Below are 20,925 nucleotides of genomic sequence, written 5' to 3'. Positions count from 1 at the left end.
AGATTATTTAAAAATGGCCGCTGAGGTATCTGACCAATCATATAGGCTTTACAAACACAAGTAGAATTATTGTCCAATCATAGTTATTCTATTGTCTGCGGTCTCGTGATATCATCAACCATCAGCATTGTGGGATATCCAACATGGCAGCCTCCATGACGAGATCGAATATTATTAGAGACGTTATCAGCGTATCATCTCTTGCTCATAAACGATATATTTTGTCGAAATGTGTGAGGAAAAGTACCGCAACATTTCAACTGCAAGGTAAAGTTGGTAAACTAATTGTTTCCGTATGGGGTAGTAGTAACTGAACAGTCATCGCGGCAGATCTCTTTCAGCGTACGCATGTAATACAGTCCCATACCTGCGTTTCCGGGTGTGGGGAAATCACCTTCATATAAATATACCTTCTTCTTCTTCTTCTGATTAAGTCTGCCTCCTTCAATAGACTGAAGATTCTTGCAGACTGGTGCTATTTACATTATAATACAATTTATTTACAGATATTTACAAGCACATAGAAAATTTGACGAAAATACTAGCCACTGTGATCAACCGTTAGACGGTTTCGAAATGATCCCACAGATGGCGCTGAAACAATTTCTGACGACAGGGAATTCCAGTTCCTTACAGTTCTTGGGAAGAACGAATGGCGATGCGATTCAGTTCTCGAATATGGTACCTGGTAGGAGTGTGGTTGCGAGGCTCTCGTTAACTGAGTAGCCTGTTTGATGATATAGTCCTGTGCTGAAAGAGGAGTGAGATTATTGTGTATTTTGTACATCATAATTAGCCTGTCATTTTCTCTGCGCTGTTCCAGAGTGGTCCAATTAAGTTCTTGTAGCATTTTGGTGACACTCGAGGTGTTATGGTAGCGATTTAAAGTGAATCGCGCAGCTCTTCTCTGGACCATTTCCACTTGGTGTATTAGGTTCTTGGTAGATGGGTCCCAAACTGTGGAAGCATACTCAACAATTGGTCGAACCAACGTTTTGTAAGCTGTGGCTTTAACATCAGATTTTATGCGAAGATTGCGTTTTAGAAATGCAAGCACGTTATTGGCTTTATTGACAGTATTGTTAATGTGTTGGGTCCACTTCAAATCAGAAGTGATGGTTACACCCAAGTACTTCACGGATTCAACAGATTCAAGAGGGGCGTTATTTAGATGATACACGTGTTGCACCTTACTTCTTTTCCTGGATATTGTCAAAACCTTACACTTATCTGTGTTCAAATCCATCATCCATTTTTTCGCCCAGTCACCAATTTTGTTTAGGTCCTCTTGAAGATTTTGCGTATGATGTTGATTGTCGATGGTCATGTAAGAAATTGCATCATCGGCAAAAAGGCGAACCTTTGACGCGAGACCATCAGGCAAGTCATTGATGTAAAGTAGAAAGAGGCAAGGCCCAAGAACCGACCCCTGAGGCACTCCAGATCCTACCGCTACTGAAGAAGATTTAATACCATCCAAAACAACCCTCTGACTTCTTCCATTGAGAAAACTTTGAATCCATTTCAGATTTTTCCCCCTGATACCATAGTAGTCCAGTTTACGTAAAAGCCGCTCATGCCCAACCTTGTCAAAAGCTTTTGAAAAATCCATGACTATAACATCCGTTTGACGTCCTGCATCCAAGTTCCTATGTAAATCGCTTGTGAAACCAAGTAATTGTTGTTCACATGACATGTTCTTACGGAAGCCATATTGCAGGGGAAAAATGATGTTATTTTCGTCCCCGTGCTTCATAATTTTGCTGGCTAAAACGTGCTCCATTAGTTTACAGCAAATACATGTCAGCGAAATGGGGCGGTAGTTTACAGGAGTAGATCGATTACCTTTCTTGTAGACTGGTACAACATTTGCTTCACGCCAATCATTTGGTATTTCACTTAATTCATATGACAACCGGAATATATTGCAAAGAATTGGAGCCAGAATTTTTGCCAGCTGCTTCAAGACTCGTGGAGTTATACCATCCGGTCCAGGGGCCTTATATGTCTTCAAACCACAAAGCAACTTCTCTACACCCTTTGATGTAAACAAAATGTCCTCCATTTCTTCAAAGTCTGAGGTTTCCGGTAGTAAGTCATTCGGTATGGGAGTTTCCTTGGTGAAAACACTTTTGAACTGTTGGTTCAATGCTTCAGCTTTTGCAATTGGATCAGTGATCGTAATACCATCACTTTTCAGTTCTCTTATTCCTGTATTATCAGTTCTGTTGTGTTTGATGAAGCCCCAAAATCTCTTCATACTCTCAAATTCTGTGGTATCTTCATCGATAGAAAAAAGAGATTCCACATAATTCCAGTAAGCCCTCCTTAGCTCCTGTTGCAGTGATTTCTTAACTGCTTTCAACTCTTCCTCCAATTGAAAAGGGACTACCCCGTTTCTCAATTTCATGTTCCGACTTTTTTTGTTCAACCTATCTCTCCTTTTGATCAACCTTTTAATCTTGTTTGAAATCCAAGGTATGTCATTCTTTTTGGATGTCATCTTATGTGGAACAAACTCTGTCATTCCCTTCTCTATTCCATTCTTGAACATAACCCAAGCCTCATTCACTGAGCAAAAGTCAAGCTTATCTTCAATTTCCTTGCCTACACCTTGCATGAAATCAGCAAATTTCTCCCAATCCGCTTTGCTGTAGATGTTAATTTTCCTTCTTACTAGCTTCTGGCGAGTTGGACAACCAGCAATCGTGAGAATTGGGCAATCATGATCTGAAATGCCTGGTACAACTGAGACATCAGTGACTAACGTTGGATTATCTACTAGGAATAGATCAAGGACGTTTTCTTTCCTGGTTGTTTCCATAACTACCTGCGTTAACCCATGGTCATCAAGCATAGAACCAAAAGCATGATGAAGCGCTGGGTGATGACATGCTTTCACCTGTCTTGTTTCCCAATCCCATCCAGGTAGGTTAAAATCACCTCCTATGACTACCATATGATCGCGATTCAATTTACAAAGGGATCGTTGAAGCGCTGCAAGACTCTCTTCGTCATTTTCATGAGGCCTGTAGTACGCAGCTATATGTAGAGTCTTAGATCCCGCCATATTTAATTTACACCAGAGAATTTCACAATCTGTTTCAAGTTCAATTTCTCTTGTAGCTAGAAGTTCTCTCTTAGTAGCAATAAATACTCCACCATGAGGGTCATTAGGTCTATCTCTTCTCTCAATATGATACTGATCAGTTGGGAATACCTCATTATTATTGACTGATGACGATAACCATGATTCAGTACCAATGACAACTTCTGGATCATGTATTTGCGTCAGGAGATGGAAAGACTGTTTTTTGGCGCGAATACTTTGGCAGTTGACATTGAGGATCTTAATGGATCGGAAGTTAGATTTCCTAGGTCTTACAACTTTTCTACCGAGTAAGTTTTAGACTCTAACCGTTACATAGGATTGAGAGAATGAAGCAATTTTACTCAGTAGAACGTATCAGTCAAAATTTAAGGAAAATCGGATCACAGATGTACATGAACTGATCGAGTCATCAATTGAGCCATCGTCTACAAATTCAGAGTTGTGATGCATTAACCTGTTAAATTTACATAAATTTACAAATTACAGATTAAAGGACAAGTTCACCTTCGTAGACATGTGGGTTGAGTGAATGCAGCAATAGTAGAACACATCAGTGAGAGTTTGAGCAAAATCGGACAATCCATTAAAAAGTTACGAATTTTTGAAGCTTCTGCTCAGTCACGGCTGGATGAAAAGACTACTATTGACCGATTCTGTGACGCGCTATGTGTATTTTTGGCATGGGCGCAGCCATAGTGGGTGTATCAGCCGACCCCCCCTCCGCACTCCCCCACCCCTCTCCCTACATTAGCACGCGCGCAGAATGAGAAACTGCTGTAGCCAATGGGCGTCTCATACTGAGTGCGCGAATGCTTGCTTGTGCGCGAACCTTTGTTACAAGTGCGTGATAAACATGTTGCCCCGGGGTGGGGGAGAGCAGGGGGGTCGGCTGATACACCCACTATGGCTGCGCCCTGTGCCGTAAAATGTCTGCTGCCCTCAACGAACCCGAATCGGTCAATAGCTTGTGATGTCACATGAGTAAAGAAAGAATAAAGAAAATTCAACATATTTCCATTTTTTTTGCATAGCAAAGGAACACTCGACTTCTCTCTTTCAGAAGGCAGGGGAAATAATATTACCCTTAACATACGTCAGTAGCAAGTCGAAGAGCTGTGCACTTTATTCAAAAAGTAAAGTTTTGTGAAATTCTCTTTTTATTTTCCTTATATAGTTGTACGCATGTGACATCATACACTGTAGTAGTCTTCTCTTCCAGCGGTAACTGCCCAGATACTTAAAATATTCATAACTTTTGAACAGATTGTCCAATTTTCCTCAAACATTCACTGATGTGTTCTACTAATATTGCTGCATTCTCTCAATCCTTATGTATATGAAGGTGGACTTGTCCTTTAAATTAATTTACAATACACTTGGGCCGAGACTTTTATTCTGAAACTATGAAAGTGAAACTCTTGCTAGGAAGAATTTTTTTTCCTAACTAAGTGACAGTAAGTCAGGATTTTTCGCAAGTGGTATTATGAAAATCTTCCTGCATTTCTTCCTAAGTGTCTTCCTACCTTTTTTTCCTAAACTTTAGGAAGAAACTTAAAAAGATATATATGCAAATGAGGATGAGATATATGTACATTTCTGACTTAGGAGGATTACAATCAATGTACTAGTACTAGGATTGTGCAGGAAGAAGTTGCAAGTTGGTACTGTATTCCAATTTCTAGAATATGAATTTTTTTAAGGAAGATATTTAGGAAAGCCCCACCCCTGTCGTAAGTACAATGTTAATATAGCAAGCTGCAAAACATTGTCATTGTGATAGGGGCTTGTCAAGTTGTCATTCACTGCTCGCAACATGCGCAAAATGGGCATGAGAAAGGGGACATGCCACGCAAACGTGTTTTTAACCCTATATTAATATGTGATTGCCATTGGCTGGTTCCTTATGATACAGCATTTCATATTGGCTTAAGAATATGTACATGGGCGAGGGTAAGGATGGCCTAATTTGCTTTAAGAAGTTCCTAGGAAGAAATTTCAAAATACCAATTCTGTCTTTTCTAGGGCCTAGGCACTTCCTAACTTTCTGACTTGGGAAGAAACTTAGGAAGTTTTTCAGAATACCACCCTTAGACTCTAGCTCTAGGGGCCTACAGGTAAGTAAAATTCTGCACCAAGGCCAAGGTTCAACCTCCCATGCCAAAATTTGATTGCGTGCAAAAATGTAGGTTTCTACACTCGGCAAAACAAGAAAGTAAACACTTTTTCAAGCTCATATTTCTCATAGAATATTTGGCTAAAAGTTAAAGTAGAAAACTATTAGTTACCATATGCAAGGTAATTTAAATATCTATCAACCTGGTAGGTCAATAAAAAAAGGAAACTTTACGCATGAGTGAACACCTTTCTTTTTCTCTTCCAAGGCACAAAAGTAAAAATTTCAAAAATGAAAAGTTATCATTCATGAGTATAAGTGGTCTTCCGTGCAACAATAAGAACAAAAGAAAAAATTAACGCAATATAAGACATAGAAAAGATAAACATATGATCTCTATCTTTGAAGCCCAAAAGATCAACGTAGGCTATGAATAATGGAGGAAAATGAAGAATCTTCTGTCAAATTCAAATGAATCACGAGAGGAAGCAATATTTTTTAAAAAATGGTAAGAATTTGAACTGATTTCTCAAATTAGGAAATATTGTAAAATGATATTTGGGTCTTGAATTTGTCTCCAGAATTCTTAAATCACTAAATTAAAAGAATGAATTGAAGATATTCTGTTTATAAATTTAATCATCTTCCCTGTGTCATTTGAAGTTTGAGTTGACAGAATTTTTTTTTCCCCTATAGTTTCCCACTTTGATTTGTTTGAGGTTGTAAAGAGATATAAAGAACAAAAACTTGTATTTGCTATTTCACTCATGTCTCTCATGTTAAACTGGTCTTTTTGTTATCATTGTTATCTTAAAGGTCATTTGCAAATGAAAGGCAACATGTCAATTTTTGCAGTTTTTACTTTTGTGCCTTGGAGGACAAAAATGACTGTATTCACTCATCAGGGGCGTCACCAGCTTTTTTTCAAGGGGGGTGCATTTTGACCCTAATGTAACGAGGCTTTTTTTTTTTGACAGACATTCGGAATATAGGAAGCTCTCAATCCCTAGACTTTTACTGTTGTTGAGGAACACCAAGCGGGGAAAGGGCACCGGCGTAGCTAGGATTTCATCTTTTACAGTAAAAAAACTACCATTTGGAGCTATATTTTTTCGCTTTGGAAATAAAGGGGGGAGGGCGCACCGGGCGCAGCTGCAGGCAATTACTGGCAGCAACATCAGGAGAAAGGCATAACAATTAAATGCGAGCGAGCGGAGCGAGCGAGCTTGAATATTTTGACATTTTACAGTAAAAAAAAAACCCTGCTGTTTGTTGCTATATTTTTTCGCTTTGGAAATAAAGGGAGGGGGCGCACCGGGCGGAACTGCTGGCAATTACTGGCAGCAACATCAGGTGAATTGCATAACGATTAAATGCGAGCGAGCTTGAAAATTTTACATTTTACAGTCCAAAAGGTGCCGTTCTTAGCCATATTTTTTCGCTTTGGAAATCAAGGGGGGGGGGAGGTGGAGCTCATGCCACCTGGCGCAACTGCTGGCAATTACTGGCAGCAACATCAGGTGAATTGCATAACGATTAAATGCGAGCGAGCTTGAAAATTTTACATTTTACAGTCCAAAAACTGCCGTTCTTAGGCATATTTTTTCGCTTTGGAAATTAAGGGGGGTGGAGCGCATGCCACCGGGCGCAACTGCTGGCAATTACTGGCAGCAACATCAGGTGAGTTGCATGCATGACGATTAAATGCGAGCGAGCGAAGAGAGCGAGCTTGAAAATTTTACAGTTTACAGTCCAAAAACTGCCGTTCTTAGCCATATTTTTTCGCTTTGGAAATTAAGGGAGGGGGCGCACCGGGCGGAACTGCTGGCAATTACTGGCAGCAACATCAGGTGAATTGCATAACGATTAAATGCGAGTGAGCTTGAAAATTTTACATTCTACAGTCCAAAAACTGCCGTTCTTAGCCATATTTTTTTCGCTTTGGAAATTAAGGGGGGTGGAGCGCATGCCACCGGGCGCAACTGCTGGCAATTACTGGCAGCAACATCAGGTGAGTTGCATGCATGACGATTCTATGCGAGCGAGCGAAGAGAGCGAGCTTGAAAATTTTGACATTTTACAGTAGAAAAACTGCCGTTTGTAGCTATATTTTTTCGCTTTGGAAATTAAGGGGGGGGGGGCGTACCGGGCGCAACTGCAGACAATTACTGGCAGTAACATCAGGGGAATTGCATAAAGATTAAATGCGAGTGAGCGAAGAGAGGGAGCTTGAAAATTTTACATTTTACAGTCAAAAAAACTGCCGTTCTTAGCCATATTTTTTCGCTTTGGAAATTAAGGGAGGGGGCGCACCGGGCGGAACTGCTGGCAATTACTGGCAGCAACATCAGGTGAATTGCATAACGATTAAATGCGAGCGAGCTTGAAAATTTTACGTTTTACAGTCCAAAAGCTGCCGTTCTTAGCCATATTTTTCGCTTTGTAAATTAAAAGGGGCGGTGGAGCGCATGCCACCGGGCGCAACTGCTGGAAATTACTGGCAGCAACATCTGGGGAATTGCATAAAGATTCAATGCGAGCGAGCGAAGAGAGCGAGCTTGAAAATTTTGACATTTTACAGTAGAAAAACTGCCGTTTGTAGCTATATTTTTTCGCTTTGGAAATTAAGGGAGGAGGGGGGGGGGTGCGCCGGGCGCAACTGCAGACAATTACTGGCAGTAACATCTGGGGAATTGCATAAAGATTAAATGTGAGCGAGCGAAGAGAGCGAGCTTGAAAATTTTACATTTTACAGTCCAAAAACTGCCGTTCTTAACCATATCTTTGGGGGCGCACCGGGCGGAACTGCTGGCAATTAGGTCCTACTGGCAGCAACGTCAGGTGAATTGCATAACGATTAGATGCGAGCGAGCTTGAAAATTTTACATTTTACAGTCCAAAAACTGCCGTTCCTAGCCATATTTTTTCGCTTTGGAAATTAAGGGGGGGGGGGTGGAGCGCATGCCACCGGGCGCAACTGCTGGCAATTACTGGCAGCAACATCAGGTGAATTGCATAACGATTCAATGCGAGCGAGCGAAGAGAGCGAGCTTGAAACTTTTGACATTTTACAGTAGAAAAACTGCCGTTTGTAGCTATATTTTTTCGCTTTGGAAATTAAGGGGGGGGGGGGCGCACCGGCGCAACTGGACGATTGCTGGCAGTAACATCAGGGGAATTGCATAACGATTAAATGCGAGCGAGCGAAGAGAGCGAGCTTGAAAATTTTACATTTTACAGTCCAAAAACTGCCGTTCTTAGCCATATTTTTTCGCTTTGGAAATTAAGGGAGGGGGCGCACCGGGCGGAACTGCTGGCAATTACTGGCAGCAACATCAGGTGAATTGCATAACGATTAAATGCGAGCGAGCTTGAAAATTTTACGTTTTACAGTCCAAAAACTGCCGTTCTTAGCCATATTTTTCGCTTTGGAAATTAAAGGGGGCGGGGGGGGGGGGGGTGGAGCGCATGCCACCGGGCGCAACTGCTGGCAATTACTGGCAGCAACATCAGGTGAATTGCATAACGATTCAATGCGAGCGAGCGAAGAGAGCGAGCTTGAAACTTTTGACATTTTACAGTAGAAAAACTGCCGTTTGTAGCTATATTTTTTCGCTTTGGAAATTAAGGGGGGGGGGGCGCACCGGCGCAACTGGACGATTGCTGGCAGTAACATCAGGGGAATTGCATAACGATTAAATGCGAGCGAGCGAAGAGAGCGAGCTTGAAAATTTTACATTTTACAGTCCAAAAACTGCCGTTCTTAGCCATATTTTTTCGCTTTGGAAATTAAGGGAGGGGGCGCACCGGACGGAACTGCTGGCAATTACTGGCAGCAACATCAGGTGAATTGCATAACGATTAAATGCGAGCGAGCTTGAAAATTTTACGTTTTACAGTCCAAAAACTGCCGTTCTTAGCCATATTTTTCGCTTTGGAAATTAAAGGGGGCGGGGGGGGGGGGGTGGAGCGCATGCCACCGGGCGCAACTGCTGGCAATTACTGGCAGCAACATCTGGGGAATTGCATAAAGATTCAATGCGAGCGAGCGAAGAGAGCGAGCTTGAAAATTTTGACATTTTACAGTCCCAAAACTGCCGTTTGATGCTATATCTTTTTTTTTTTTTTTTTTTTGCTTTCGAAATTGAGGGGGCGCACCGGGCAACTGCTGGCAATTACTGGCAGCAATATTAGGAGAATTTAAATGCGAGCGAGCGGAGCGAGCGAGCTTGAAAATTGTGACATTTTACAGTCCCAAAACTGCCGTTTGTAGCTATATTTTTTGCAGTAAGGGGGGGGGGGGCGCACCGGGTGGAACTGCCGGCAATTACTGGCAGCAACTTTAGGAGAATGGCATTACGACTAAATGCCAGTGAGGGAGCTTGAAAATTTGACATTTTACAGTCCAAAAACTGCCGTTTGTAGCTATACTTTTTCGCTTTGGAAATTAAGAGGGGGCGGGGGGGGGGGGGGGGGACGCCCGGTGCGCCCCTCCCCCTGGACTCGCTACTGGTAGTCAAGGGTGTCGGTTTATGTTCATGACTGGGGGAGGTATCACCAGCGAGGTGGCGTCGAAGTGACCAAGTATGGGAAGGATGTCCAAAATCTATGTATATAGTCAACACTGTATATAATACACTTGCACTAGTAGATAATTATGTATAAAATCAGTGCTGCCAGAACCAGGGGTGCGAATTGCTTTTGCCCACGATTTTTTCTTTTCTTTGTTTTTGTCCCCGATGCAAAATTTCAACAAAAAAAAAAGATAAATAGATAAAAAATTATAATAATTTAGTGTCCGGCGTTGAGGTCGCTCGCAGACTGAAGGTTTTTTTTTTTTTTTTTTTTTTTTTTTTTAAGGGTCTGAAGGGGGGTGCGTTCGCACCCAACGCACCCCCCCTGGTGACGCCCATGCTCATGCATAAAGTTTCCCTTTATATTGACCTACTAGGTTGATAGCTATTTAAAATATATTTAATATGGTTATATAACATATTGATTTTCATAAAAATCTTCTATGAAAAATATGACCTCGAAAAAGTGTTTACTTTCTTTTTTTGAGTGTACATGTAGCTGGTGGTCAAATCTTGGACTGTGTTATGGTTGAATTATGAGCAGCTTACTTTATCAATTATCCAAAGTTCTCTAAGCTAAATGAGTTAGAATTTAAGTGCAGGGAGAGGGCCGGGTCTTGCAATATCTTGGGCTTTTCCAGATAAAATGTCATCATCCCTGAAACCCCTCTCACTGTTGCCAAGTGAAAGTTATGTTCATTACAAATTAATATATCATCCTCTAATCAGTAAAAAACCGGCACTGAGGTTCAACCTCCCATGCCAAAATTTGATCACGTGCGAAAGCATAGGTTTCTACAGCATGTAGCCGGCATTCAAATCTTGGACGGCGTTATGGTCGAATTATGGGCAGCTTGCTTTGCATAGTGTTCTGGAAATTCTGTGTGTATACAAATTGTATTTAGTGTTATATTGTAGCAACAGTAGACTGTGTAAGTTGAATCTGTTAAGGCTGTTGAGTATGCTTTGCCACGCAGTATTTGACTAATGGCATGGCAAACAAGATGTAATTAGCACATTTTCATAATCTGGTCTAAGAATTTGCTTCGACCTTCTCAGGTATGTAGACCGAAGAAGAATTTCAATTTATGTGGTACAGTACAAAGGTTTAAAGGCATAATTTACCATTTGTAGATGAAACAAAAACCAAGCACTAGTGCTTTAAAATAGTTCTAAAATGTGAGTTAGGGAGAGAAACAACCAAGTCCTGTAAAATTTTGAATGGGTAAAATCAATGTTAAGAATTGTTAAATATACAAAATGTGAACAATAGTTATAATAAAAATGTTTCCAGACTAAACAGTCTACACTAGTATAGTAGTTACGGTTTATTGAGAAAAATACAGATCAATATCTCCTTAAATTGTAGGCTTTATCACGAAGATTTTATAATAGGATGTTTTGTGGTTCAACAGACCTACACATATACATTAAATATCATGTCTCAAAAAATATTTTAAATCACTGTTCCTAAAGGTAAACAGGACCTTTAAAGGTTGAAACATTAAAACAGATTGAAAACTGAAGTATTGGCAATTGATTACAGATTTATGTATCATCCCTCATCTAGTCCCACACAATGTCAATGCTTATACTTTTTGACTCAAAAGAATTTTGTGTGTGTTTTTTTTCAATAAGTTTTGTATAATATGTTGTTAAGTCAAATTTTTGATATCATTTGTACTTAATTACTGGAATACATCGCAAGAATAAGTTGGAATGTACCTATAAATGCAGTTCACTGATTGAAACAAAATGTCATGATTTATGTATCTATTATACACAAACTATATATCTTCTTCATTCCTATCCTAGATGTACCTAGGTGACTTACCTAGATTAAATACCTAGATGAATTAATATGCAAATGTAAATCTGTTGGCTGTTTCCAGTGAATGTAATTCTTTTTTATATTTTTTTAATGTTTTGAATGACCATCTTGTCAATTGACAGGTTCTTTTCTACCAAGGAGTCAAATAACTACAGTGACTACACCAGAGAGAATATTTATCGATACGCACAGTGCAGTGAAGGCCATGGAAGGCAGTGGTGAGTGAAACTCATGAAGTATTGTGCAAGTGCATCAGAATGTGGATTTCAAAATTGATCCTTTTGCAGCATAGATGTATGTAACATTCATGACGTATATATATATATATATATATATATATATATAAATATATATCAATAATATAACGACTGATTAAGATGAATCTTTTCAGTGGGGCAACCAAAGTTATCACAAGTTGAAAATCTTGATCCCTCAACAATGATTTGTTTGTAAAATAAATGTGTGTGTGTAAAATGCCTACAGTGTGTAAAATGCCTACAGTTCGATGTTTTCTGTGCTTGTGAGAGTTTATCCTTCCAAAATTAAAAATGGAAATCAGGATTGTCTATTGAAGCAACCAGAAACCACAAGAGACCTTAGAGAGAGAACAGAAAACAAACAAAAACCTTGTGATTAAATCTTTACTGTCATATATGCATCCACCCAGTGCAAAACTCACAAAAGTAGACCATAATGAATTGCATTGTTTACTATATAATTGTATTTTAGAAAGTAAGCTCTTAGCTTTAAAATGATATATAACTTGTTTACATTTAAGAACATTCTAACCCATTCAAAAAGTTATTGAAATATGACAGAATTTAATGGTGCAGTTTCATAGAAAAAATGAGAAAAGAGGATTTAAAGATTTGGGTCACTTGGGCAGGCTGCTGAATTTTGACAGTAGGTAGACAAAAATAATATCAGGTAGGGCAAAAATAAAAAATATGAGTTGGTCAACCCTAGTGATATATTTTGATCAATTAAAGAGAATCCTAATCTGCAACTTATTGTTGGTTTTGAGCTGGTAATTCGGTCTGTGATTTGTGTTGTATTATGAACCTGATGGTGTGTGAAATCTCAGTGGTGTTATTACCAGTTTTCCTTCATAGATGGATATATTGTTTTTCAGTAGTTACAGTGTATTGTCAAATCTTAATTTATAAGTTGGAGCATATATGTATATATTTGTTTGTATGCCAAGCCACTGGTAATCTACATTATTCTTCTCTCCCACTAGTAGAAATGAGGGAGTAAACAAAGGGCTTTTTGTTTTTTATTTCTTTATGTGTGCCTGAAATATTTTGTTGCATGTGCTCGAATTGATTTAGCTCACTGTCAATTCCCATAGGCCTGATTCAGTTTCATTTTGAAGGATTAGAACAACATCTGGTATGATAACAAAAATGGAGTTCATCAAAAAAAAACTTAAAATGAGTTGATTTTAATTCTGTGACAAGGTTACCACAGCAAATAACAATATTATTTGGAAATGTAAACATTTTGAACAAAACAATGAAAAATTTCCCCAAGACTCACAAAGAACTCCTGGGCACTGTGAAATAGCTGAATCACCAGAATTTGATATCAACATGGTACAGTGGATTTTCAAGTGAATGAGTATCATCTTCTAAACCTTCAAGTAACATATCTTGTACATGTTTAGTTCAGTCAACATTTTTGAACTTTTTCTAAAGTTTTTGTTTAATTCTTTTTATCTTAACTTATTATCTTATTGTGTATTTTATGCTTTTCTCCTTGCAGGAGTAAAAACGACCGAAGCAGAGTGCCTTGTAGCGATTCTGGTCGATGTTATGCAGAAAAATGCTGAGCTGAATGAAAAGGAGTTAGTGACGAAGGAGCAGCAAGTATGTTTTGTTTATCTTTTTTTTTTTTAATTCACAGCACAGAGACAAATCATTTCATCCAGCTAATGCTTCCTCTGTCTCTACAACCATGGAGTTAAAACTTTTGGAGCTCCATGCTACAACCCTAGTCTCTACAGGTGTTGTAGGGATACATGTCCTTTACACTCTTTGCACTTTTTTTTTATACCATACTTCATTCTTCTATGCTCGACTGAGTGCAGAGAACTGGTTGTGCGTGTCCTGATTTATTCACCCTTTGATGTTTGTAATCTGTCTGTATTCTCTGCTAGCATTGTGTTTTCTGGCCTTAATCTTGAACATTTTGTGTGTAAACTCAACTGCCTGCTCTCTGGTTTATGCCATATCAGAACTGCACGTAGTAAAACACTCTCAAAACGACTATACATTTGGTTTCTGATGTTGAGTTACAGTAAATTAGCTCTAGAGTTTACTGTTCAAGTTCAAGTTCACACACACACACACACACACACACACACACACACACACACACAATTTTCACACTTCAGTAGTGAGAAAGTATAATCTAAAATCAGGGTTCGGCGATAAAACAAGAGGGGATGGCGATATAACAAGAGGGGATAAGATAGATCCATAAATTTGTAAGGTTTTTTGTGGAAAAAGGAAGTTATTCAGAATTATCATTTCTTGCATATTACTTACAGGTACATGCCATGTAAGTTGTTACACCATTTAAAAATCTTCTATTAGCACAAAAAATTGATTTCCAGACTTCTCACCATGTTGTCATAATATCATAGAAACTCATGGTACATACCTACGTATTGTTTCGGAACTATAATAGGCCCTACCTAGATACTTGTGTGTCTGTGAAGATCTACATTCTATCTCCGTAAATATCGTTGATCATGATTGTAATCTCTTTGTTTGTCGTGTTGTATTCCCCACAATGATGGAAATTGCTGTAACTGCATAGGAGATTGTCATCCAGCAGGTCATGTCCCACATAGCGTCGGTCAAGAAGGACATGGTGATCCTGGAGAAGAGTGAATTCTCGGCGTTACGGAGCAAGAATGAGGTTAGGCGAGATACAGTTTCTGTGACTAAATCTCTCAGGAAATGAGTGACAGTAAACTAATTTCCCTATGTAGCGCTTAGTATTTAAAGTGCCCCTGATGAAATTGCTGTGTCTGTCTTTCACTGATCACACACGCACACACATACACACACACCTACATACACATGATATTTCACACTTTAGCAATGTGCACATTATATGCTTTGCAACAGTAATCAATGCATGGATTCAAAGAAACAATCAAATCAGTCAAATTGATGTGTTTTATATCTTAACCTGTGTCAGGCACCTCATCATATATTCTATGCATGATTTAAACTCTACTGCTTGTTTCCATGCTTGTTTAAACTGTATATATATGCACAGACACTTGACTATGACTTGTCAAGCTTTTTCACAAGCATTTTTAGTGAATAGTTGATCCCCAAGCACTTGACTATGTAGAAGAAATTCTAGTAAGCCAGTTAACTCAAGCATGACCTGCTCTGGCCTAACAATGACAGGAAGACCATTGGATTAAAGGGTGAGGAGAAACAGACAGTTAGTCTTTGGACATCTGGGCTGGTTGACAAAGCACACTTCAGTAGATGTACAATAAATAAAGAAAGCACTGTGAGAGTTAATTGTATGCCCCGAACAGAATTCAGAGGATACAGTACTATGGTTTGGCCTCTCTATTTCATTCAGACTTGCTATTGAGGTTTATGGGGAGTTATTCTAGGTAAGGAAAGTTTGCATTGACATATATTGACAGCGCCCTCATTGTTTGGACTTTTATAGGATGACATGTCATATTCCTTGTATGTGCTGTACCAGCCTTATTTCTCACTGGATTTCATTGTATCCTGGGACAGTTGCCATATTATACAACATTTTGGCCTAAAACATCATCCAAAAAGTCAGTCAGATGGGTATTGGGGATGTGTTCGGGGGATACATGTGCTCAAACAGGTCCCCGGTGCAAGTGCTCTACAATTAATTAGAAGGAGCAAGCCAGGTTTCTTCCACTCTGTCGTGTGCTTTATTTCACATGGAGACTGAAATCAAAGAAATAGAAGCTAGCAATAATGAATCTTGGAGGGGGAGGGGCTTTAGTTGCTGAATTATTAACAAAAGTTACCTTCATATAATTTGTTCGTGAGACAATTGCAACTAATATCACTTTTTGATGAAAACATATAAAACTCTGAATTTCCCAAGTTTCCTGACTTTGTTAAAACTTCTTCCATTGTTTTTACTATATTGACGGCTGGTATTTGGCTTTTATTATCCAAGTTATTAGTGTCACATTGAATATATCTTGCATCTAATGTCTCTCTTTTGCTCTTTCTGTACTTGCAGAAATTGGAGATTGAAATGAAGCAACTCAAGCAACACCTTGCCGTAGGTTTCTAATTTTCGTTGAAGTATGAATATTTTAAGCATTGCATTTAAGGTATGAATGCATTCACTTAGGAGTAATGCGTATTGTTCACCACTGCTCCCAAACAACTCAAACAACTTTTCTTTGTTTATCATATGCTCATATGTACTAAGCTAAAGTTTGATGGAAAAAGAATTTATGGTATGAGGCATATTTTAAATGAAAAGTACTCAACGTTACTCCAGTAACTCCAGTGTTGTTAGATTATTTTTCAGTAACACTGTACAAATTACTAAACTATTGATTTTATCAAAAATGTTGTAATCTCCCTATCTTTGCTTATTAATATCTTCTTCTTTTTTGTCTAGGTATGTAGTTCAGTGTACATCACTATTCAAATATTATTCTCCTGGGGGGTTTTTCTGTGTATAAAACGCTTGATTAATTTAAAGCCAGTACATAATCTTGAAAACTTGTCCTTTGAATAATTCAAAACCCCTTTCTCAGAGTTTTAATGAAATCTAGAAATCAACCCAGATTTTCTCTCAACACAGAACTTCTTACCAAAAGCAGCGCTGCACACTGGCACTGGTCCGACAGTCCCTGACCAGTAAAAATCACTATCGGACCAGTAATTTTTTTTTTCAGGAATGGACCAGTAGAAAATAGAAAAACTGGGTACCTACTGGTCCAACAGACAGGTCGGACCAGCAGAAAAAATGGGTCAGTGTGCAGCCCTACCAAAAGTATTTTCTTTTGTACTTTCAAGTTTTGCAACTATTTCTTTCATTTTTATTTTCATTTGATTGTTTTTCTTTTATAATCCCAGGATGAAATTCAAAAGCTTGCCAACACAGTAAAGCTGGACATCAATCTAGAGAAGAGTCGATCAGTTGAGATGGTGAGTGGCATTTATCTATTAAAACTAGTGACCATAGTCTTACTTGTGTCTTTCAAAGTTGTATGAATTGTCCAGACTGTAACTTTAAGCATTGACAACTTCATAATGAGTTTTATACAAATCTATTTATTTTTTATTTGTGATTTTACATCTGACTTTGTGGAAATACGTGTAGCTCAAAATTATATATGAAGTTGCTCATGACAAGTTAGGGGCAAATGGCATCCTGTAATTAGAAGCCACTGTCTGAATTCAAATGATCTGTGATGTGTAGAGTGTCATATTGATGTCACTTCAGTATTCTGTTCTGGGCAGGTTGCACAAGTTTTATGCCACTTCAATGTTTAAGTTGACTTTAATGAACAAATAAGCAAACAAAATAGTAGAAGTGTCACCAAATTTGGACATGAAATATGAGTGTAATGGAATTTTAAAGTGTTGCTGTTTTCATCTAATAATGATATTAGTCACAACTACATATATGCAAATCACATAGAATGACAATGTCTTTCCCTCACAAGTCCTCCACAGCCTGCACATAAAGCTACATTAAATGCTCTTTTTTTAAATAATGAAATTTGTAAGATTATATTGCATCCTTGATGCCAAATTTTGAAACCATGTGTAAAATCAACCAGGACATAAACTGGCATCTCACTTCACAATCCACTTGTCGTATGTGTATGCCTTACGGCATGTCTTTGCATTAACATTTTCGATTTGACCATGGGGAGGCAGAAAATTTGTCGTAGTGTATATGATATGAGATGATATCCACCATGAGAACATATTGTGATATTGCCTCTACTGCCGGTCAATATCTACAGGCTATCATTTGCTTGTTTGTTGTCGGCAGGCTGCGGGTCAGAAGCAAGAACTAGAGAAGGTGAACCAGATGATTCGGACAGAGGTGGCCAACATGACCGCCAAACTGGAGGCCACCAAGACCGAATCATTCAAGTATTTTGCAGGTAATGCATGTTATTTGGGCAAAAACTGTCTTTAATATTCCTTAAAAGTTAAATGTAGGCCAAATGGCTTGATGTGTCACACATAGAAACCAGACCCCAATGTAGTTTTGAAAACGATATTTTATGATGTAGGAAAAAGAGCCACATTTTGCCAGAAGTCATGTCCTGTGCTGATGAACCTTGTGATGTCTAGTGATGATGATGATGAATGCTATGATCTGTTGGTAAGATGGTACTACTGCTGCTGATAATTATGTTCAAGTTTCTTGCAATAATAGTTTCACTTGTAACTAGAAAAGCACTCTGAGAGGGCAGACCTGCACCAAGCAGCTCATTTCCACCCATTTTTATACACATACAATGTATGCTAAAAAATGGCCCAGTTTCCTAATTATAATGAATCCTTTTATCGATGAGTGCCTCTACCTTAGCTTCTTGCTGTGTCTTGAGCAAGTGCTCAGTTATATCATGTATATGTGCAGTTTGAATTCCCTCATTTGTTGGCCTTTTTCCCAATGATAAAGAGTCCTTCAAAAAATTTTTCCCTAATCCTGGATGCAGACGGTGATTCGGAATACTACATACAGTGTGTATTTGTACCAAAATTTGATAATCTGTTTCTTGTGTCATTATCAACTTTTCCTGCAAATTTCATCCAACTTTGTTCTTTTCTTTTTTAGTTATTTCGCAAGTAGACGAACAAACAATCAGACAAACCAGTGCTAACAGTGGTGGATCCAGAGGGGGGCACACTGAGCATGTACCCCCTCTTTATTTTTGCTTAAAACAAAAGAAATAAAAAGAGAGAAAAAAAGTGGGGGTGCATGCGCCCCTCTTTAATTTTGCAATGGCGCTTCCCCTTTACGGAATTCCTGGATCTGCCCCTGGCTAACAATAACATAACCTTCTTAGCTGAGGTAATGATGAAATTGATGATAAATAATATTGATGCTAATGATCATTATGAGGATGACGATGACAGTGAAGAAAATTATTATGATGAGAATGTCGTAGTTATGAAAATTCAAGTAATTGATGATGATTATGGCAATTCATGTTTATTGTAGTTAGTGTTGATAGTAAATATATATAGATAACGACTGAGGATTAATGCCTCATTTTTTTGTTGTTGTTGTTGTTTTGTTTTCTTCCCATTTCAGGCACAATCCTTGGCTGCGTTACATTAGGTCTCGGCATCTACCGCATTATGCTCATGTGACACCTGCCATCACGCGGTTACCATGGTTACAATCTCATTGGCAATAGAGGATTTTTTATATTTTTATTCTCTGTAGATGCTACAATAACAATACTTTCCCAGGGTTGCTCTCAATAAAAGCTGACAAACAATTTATCCTTTCATGGGTATGTCACAACACTAGGCGTGGCTGAGTATATGGTTTGTGACTTACTGTTAAAGTGGTTATTTTTGCGCAAGTAATTTGTTCGCGCTCGGCTGGGCAAGATGAATTTCGCATGTTTTTAATTCCATGGAATCAAGACATGTATTAATTGACCATATGACATGCGAAAATATGTGCATGTCTTTATTTTCGCGCTTATTTCTAGTTGCACAAAATGTGCAAAAATTTCCACTTTTACAGTAATTGGTTGACAACATTCCTGCATGTGAAAGTGCTAGATGTGGTAACAATTGTCAATTCTTCAAGTGCATCAGCAGTGATGTATATGTTTGGAAAAGAGGGTAGTTTGCTATGTGTGAGCACAAATCAGGTTTGAATTTAAAGATGACAGCAGTCCAAGCATCTGTGTATGGCTCTATCTTATCAATGTTTGTTAACCTGTTTTGTACAGGAACCTGTAGGCATGCGTAGCAAAGTCTATGGGCATTTCAGAATTCAGTATGTAACTGGTTAACAAATTTAGGGTCAACGGATGCCATTCCTGACAGGATTGTGCCAAGTGTAATTCTCACTTGATTACTTTGGTGTTTTTTACATAACTGGAGATTTTTGTGCTCATTTCTACAAAAATTACATTAATATATGCAACTACAGGTACCTCTGTCACTTTCAAAACATATAACTGATCAATTTTTGTCAGTGAAAATATTTCCTCCACATATTATATTAGAAAAGGTTTGAAGGGTTGATGATCAGTCGTGACAGAGCAGGTCTACAACCATCATTAGTATATCATTTCATTATTGTTATTATTTATTTCTCTACCACAGTTCAGTAAAGCAGAAAACCTCCCCTGCTATAATGAGAAATCATGACATGACAAGACTGACCACATTGTGTGATGGATCATAACTTTCAAGTGTTCATCTCTTCTCACATTTCCTTGTCATATTTTAAGTGTTTTCACTTGGAGCTGCAGAAATATTGAATATCCTGGTGGACATGAGAAGTTTTTAAGCCCTTTTTCATATTTGTCATTTTTAAACATCATCAGTTGTCACAAATGTCAGAAAAATGTTTTCATGAATTTCAAGTTATAAATTAGTAATATAATGATAATTATAATAATTATGATGATACTAGTGGCGATGATGATAGTAGGACAGTTATATTATGATAAAATCAGAAATCTCAACAGCCTCAATGAATGAGTCATTGTCTTGTAACCATTTTTTTTTTTTCACCGTAACATGAAATAATATGATGTTAGACCATAGGTGCTATGTGAGTTGAATCACGTACAGAGATATTCCATGTTGTATAAACTCAGACAAAGAAAAAACAACAACAGCAAAACAGAATCTGCAGTCAACTTGTCTTTGTGAAACATAGTTATAGCCCAATAACTCGCACTTTACCTTCCCTTTCAATGATATATCATTACTTTTTGTTAACTTTTGTGGGATAACTTGGTGCAAAGGCTGTAATTTCTTTGTAAAATACTGATTCTTAAAGAGAATAATGTAGTGAAGATGTGTTTTCCAAGTCACTGAGAGACCTCTAAGGCAATGATTTTATGTCCTTGCATAATTTGGATGATGGAATAATTTGGTAATCAGTCAACTGTTTGATGAAAATGTACGATACTTGAAAAACACTTTCTTGTTTGATCTAACTCAATTTTTCACATTCTTTAAAAACAATATGTGTTACCAATATCACGTCAAATATGGAGTGCAGTTTCTCTTCAAGCATCAAGCTGTACCAGTCA

At 38.3% G+C, this 20,925-nt stretch overlaps 1 protein-coding gene across 1 annotated transcript; it reads left to right on the top strand.

Moving 5' to 3' along the window:
- Positions 1 to 143: 143 nt before the first annotated feature.
- Positions 144 to 19,009, top strand: LOC139740850 (mitochondrial calcium uniporter regulator 1-like). Its single transcript, XM_071651426.1, has 8 exons — positions 144 to 267; positions 11,753 to 11,848; positions 13,395 to 13,498; positions 14,454 to 14,555; positions 15,897 to 15,938; positions 16,748 to 16,819; positions 17,676 to 17,790; positions 18,951 to 19,009. Exons 1-8 carry the CDS (start codon positions 144 to 146, stop codon positions 19,007 to 19,009), a joined length of 714 nt encoding a protein of 237 aa, XP_071507527.1.
- Positions 19,010 to 20,925: the final 1,916 nt, after the last annotated feature.

This window comes from Diadema antillarum, unplaced genomic scaffold (assembly GCF_040938485.1).
Source record: "Diadema antillarum isolate AM-2024a unplaced genomic scaffold, OU_Dant_1.0 seq00000888_RagTag, whole genome shotgun sequence".
Classification (NCBI taxonomy): Eukaryota; Metazoa; Echinodermata; class Echinoidea; order Diadematoida; family Diadematidae; genus Diadema; species Diadema antillarum.
The sequence above is the reverse complement of the archived record's forward strand: the minus strand, read 5'-3'. Positions and strand labels throughout refer to the sequence as shown.

Bases quoted from the DNA above. Each gene is read 5' to 3' on its own strand.
- LOC139740850 (XM_071651426.1), top strand. From the start codon at position 144: ATGGCAGCCTCCATGACGAGATCGAATATTATTAGAGACGTTATCAGC. The intron at 11,849-13,394 runs GTGAGTGAAACT...TTCTCCTTGCAG, and splicing joins GAAGGCCATGGAAGGCAGTG to GAGTAAAAACGACCGAAGCA. The intron at 13,499-14,453 runs GTATGTTTTGTT...GTAACTGCATAG, and splicing joins TAGTGACGAAGGAGCAGCAA to GAGATTGTCATCCAGCAGGT.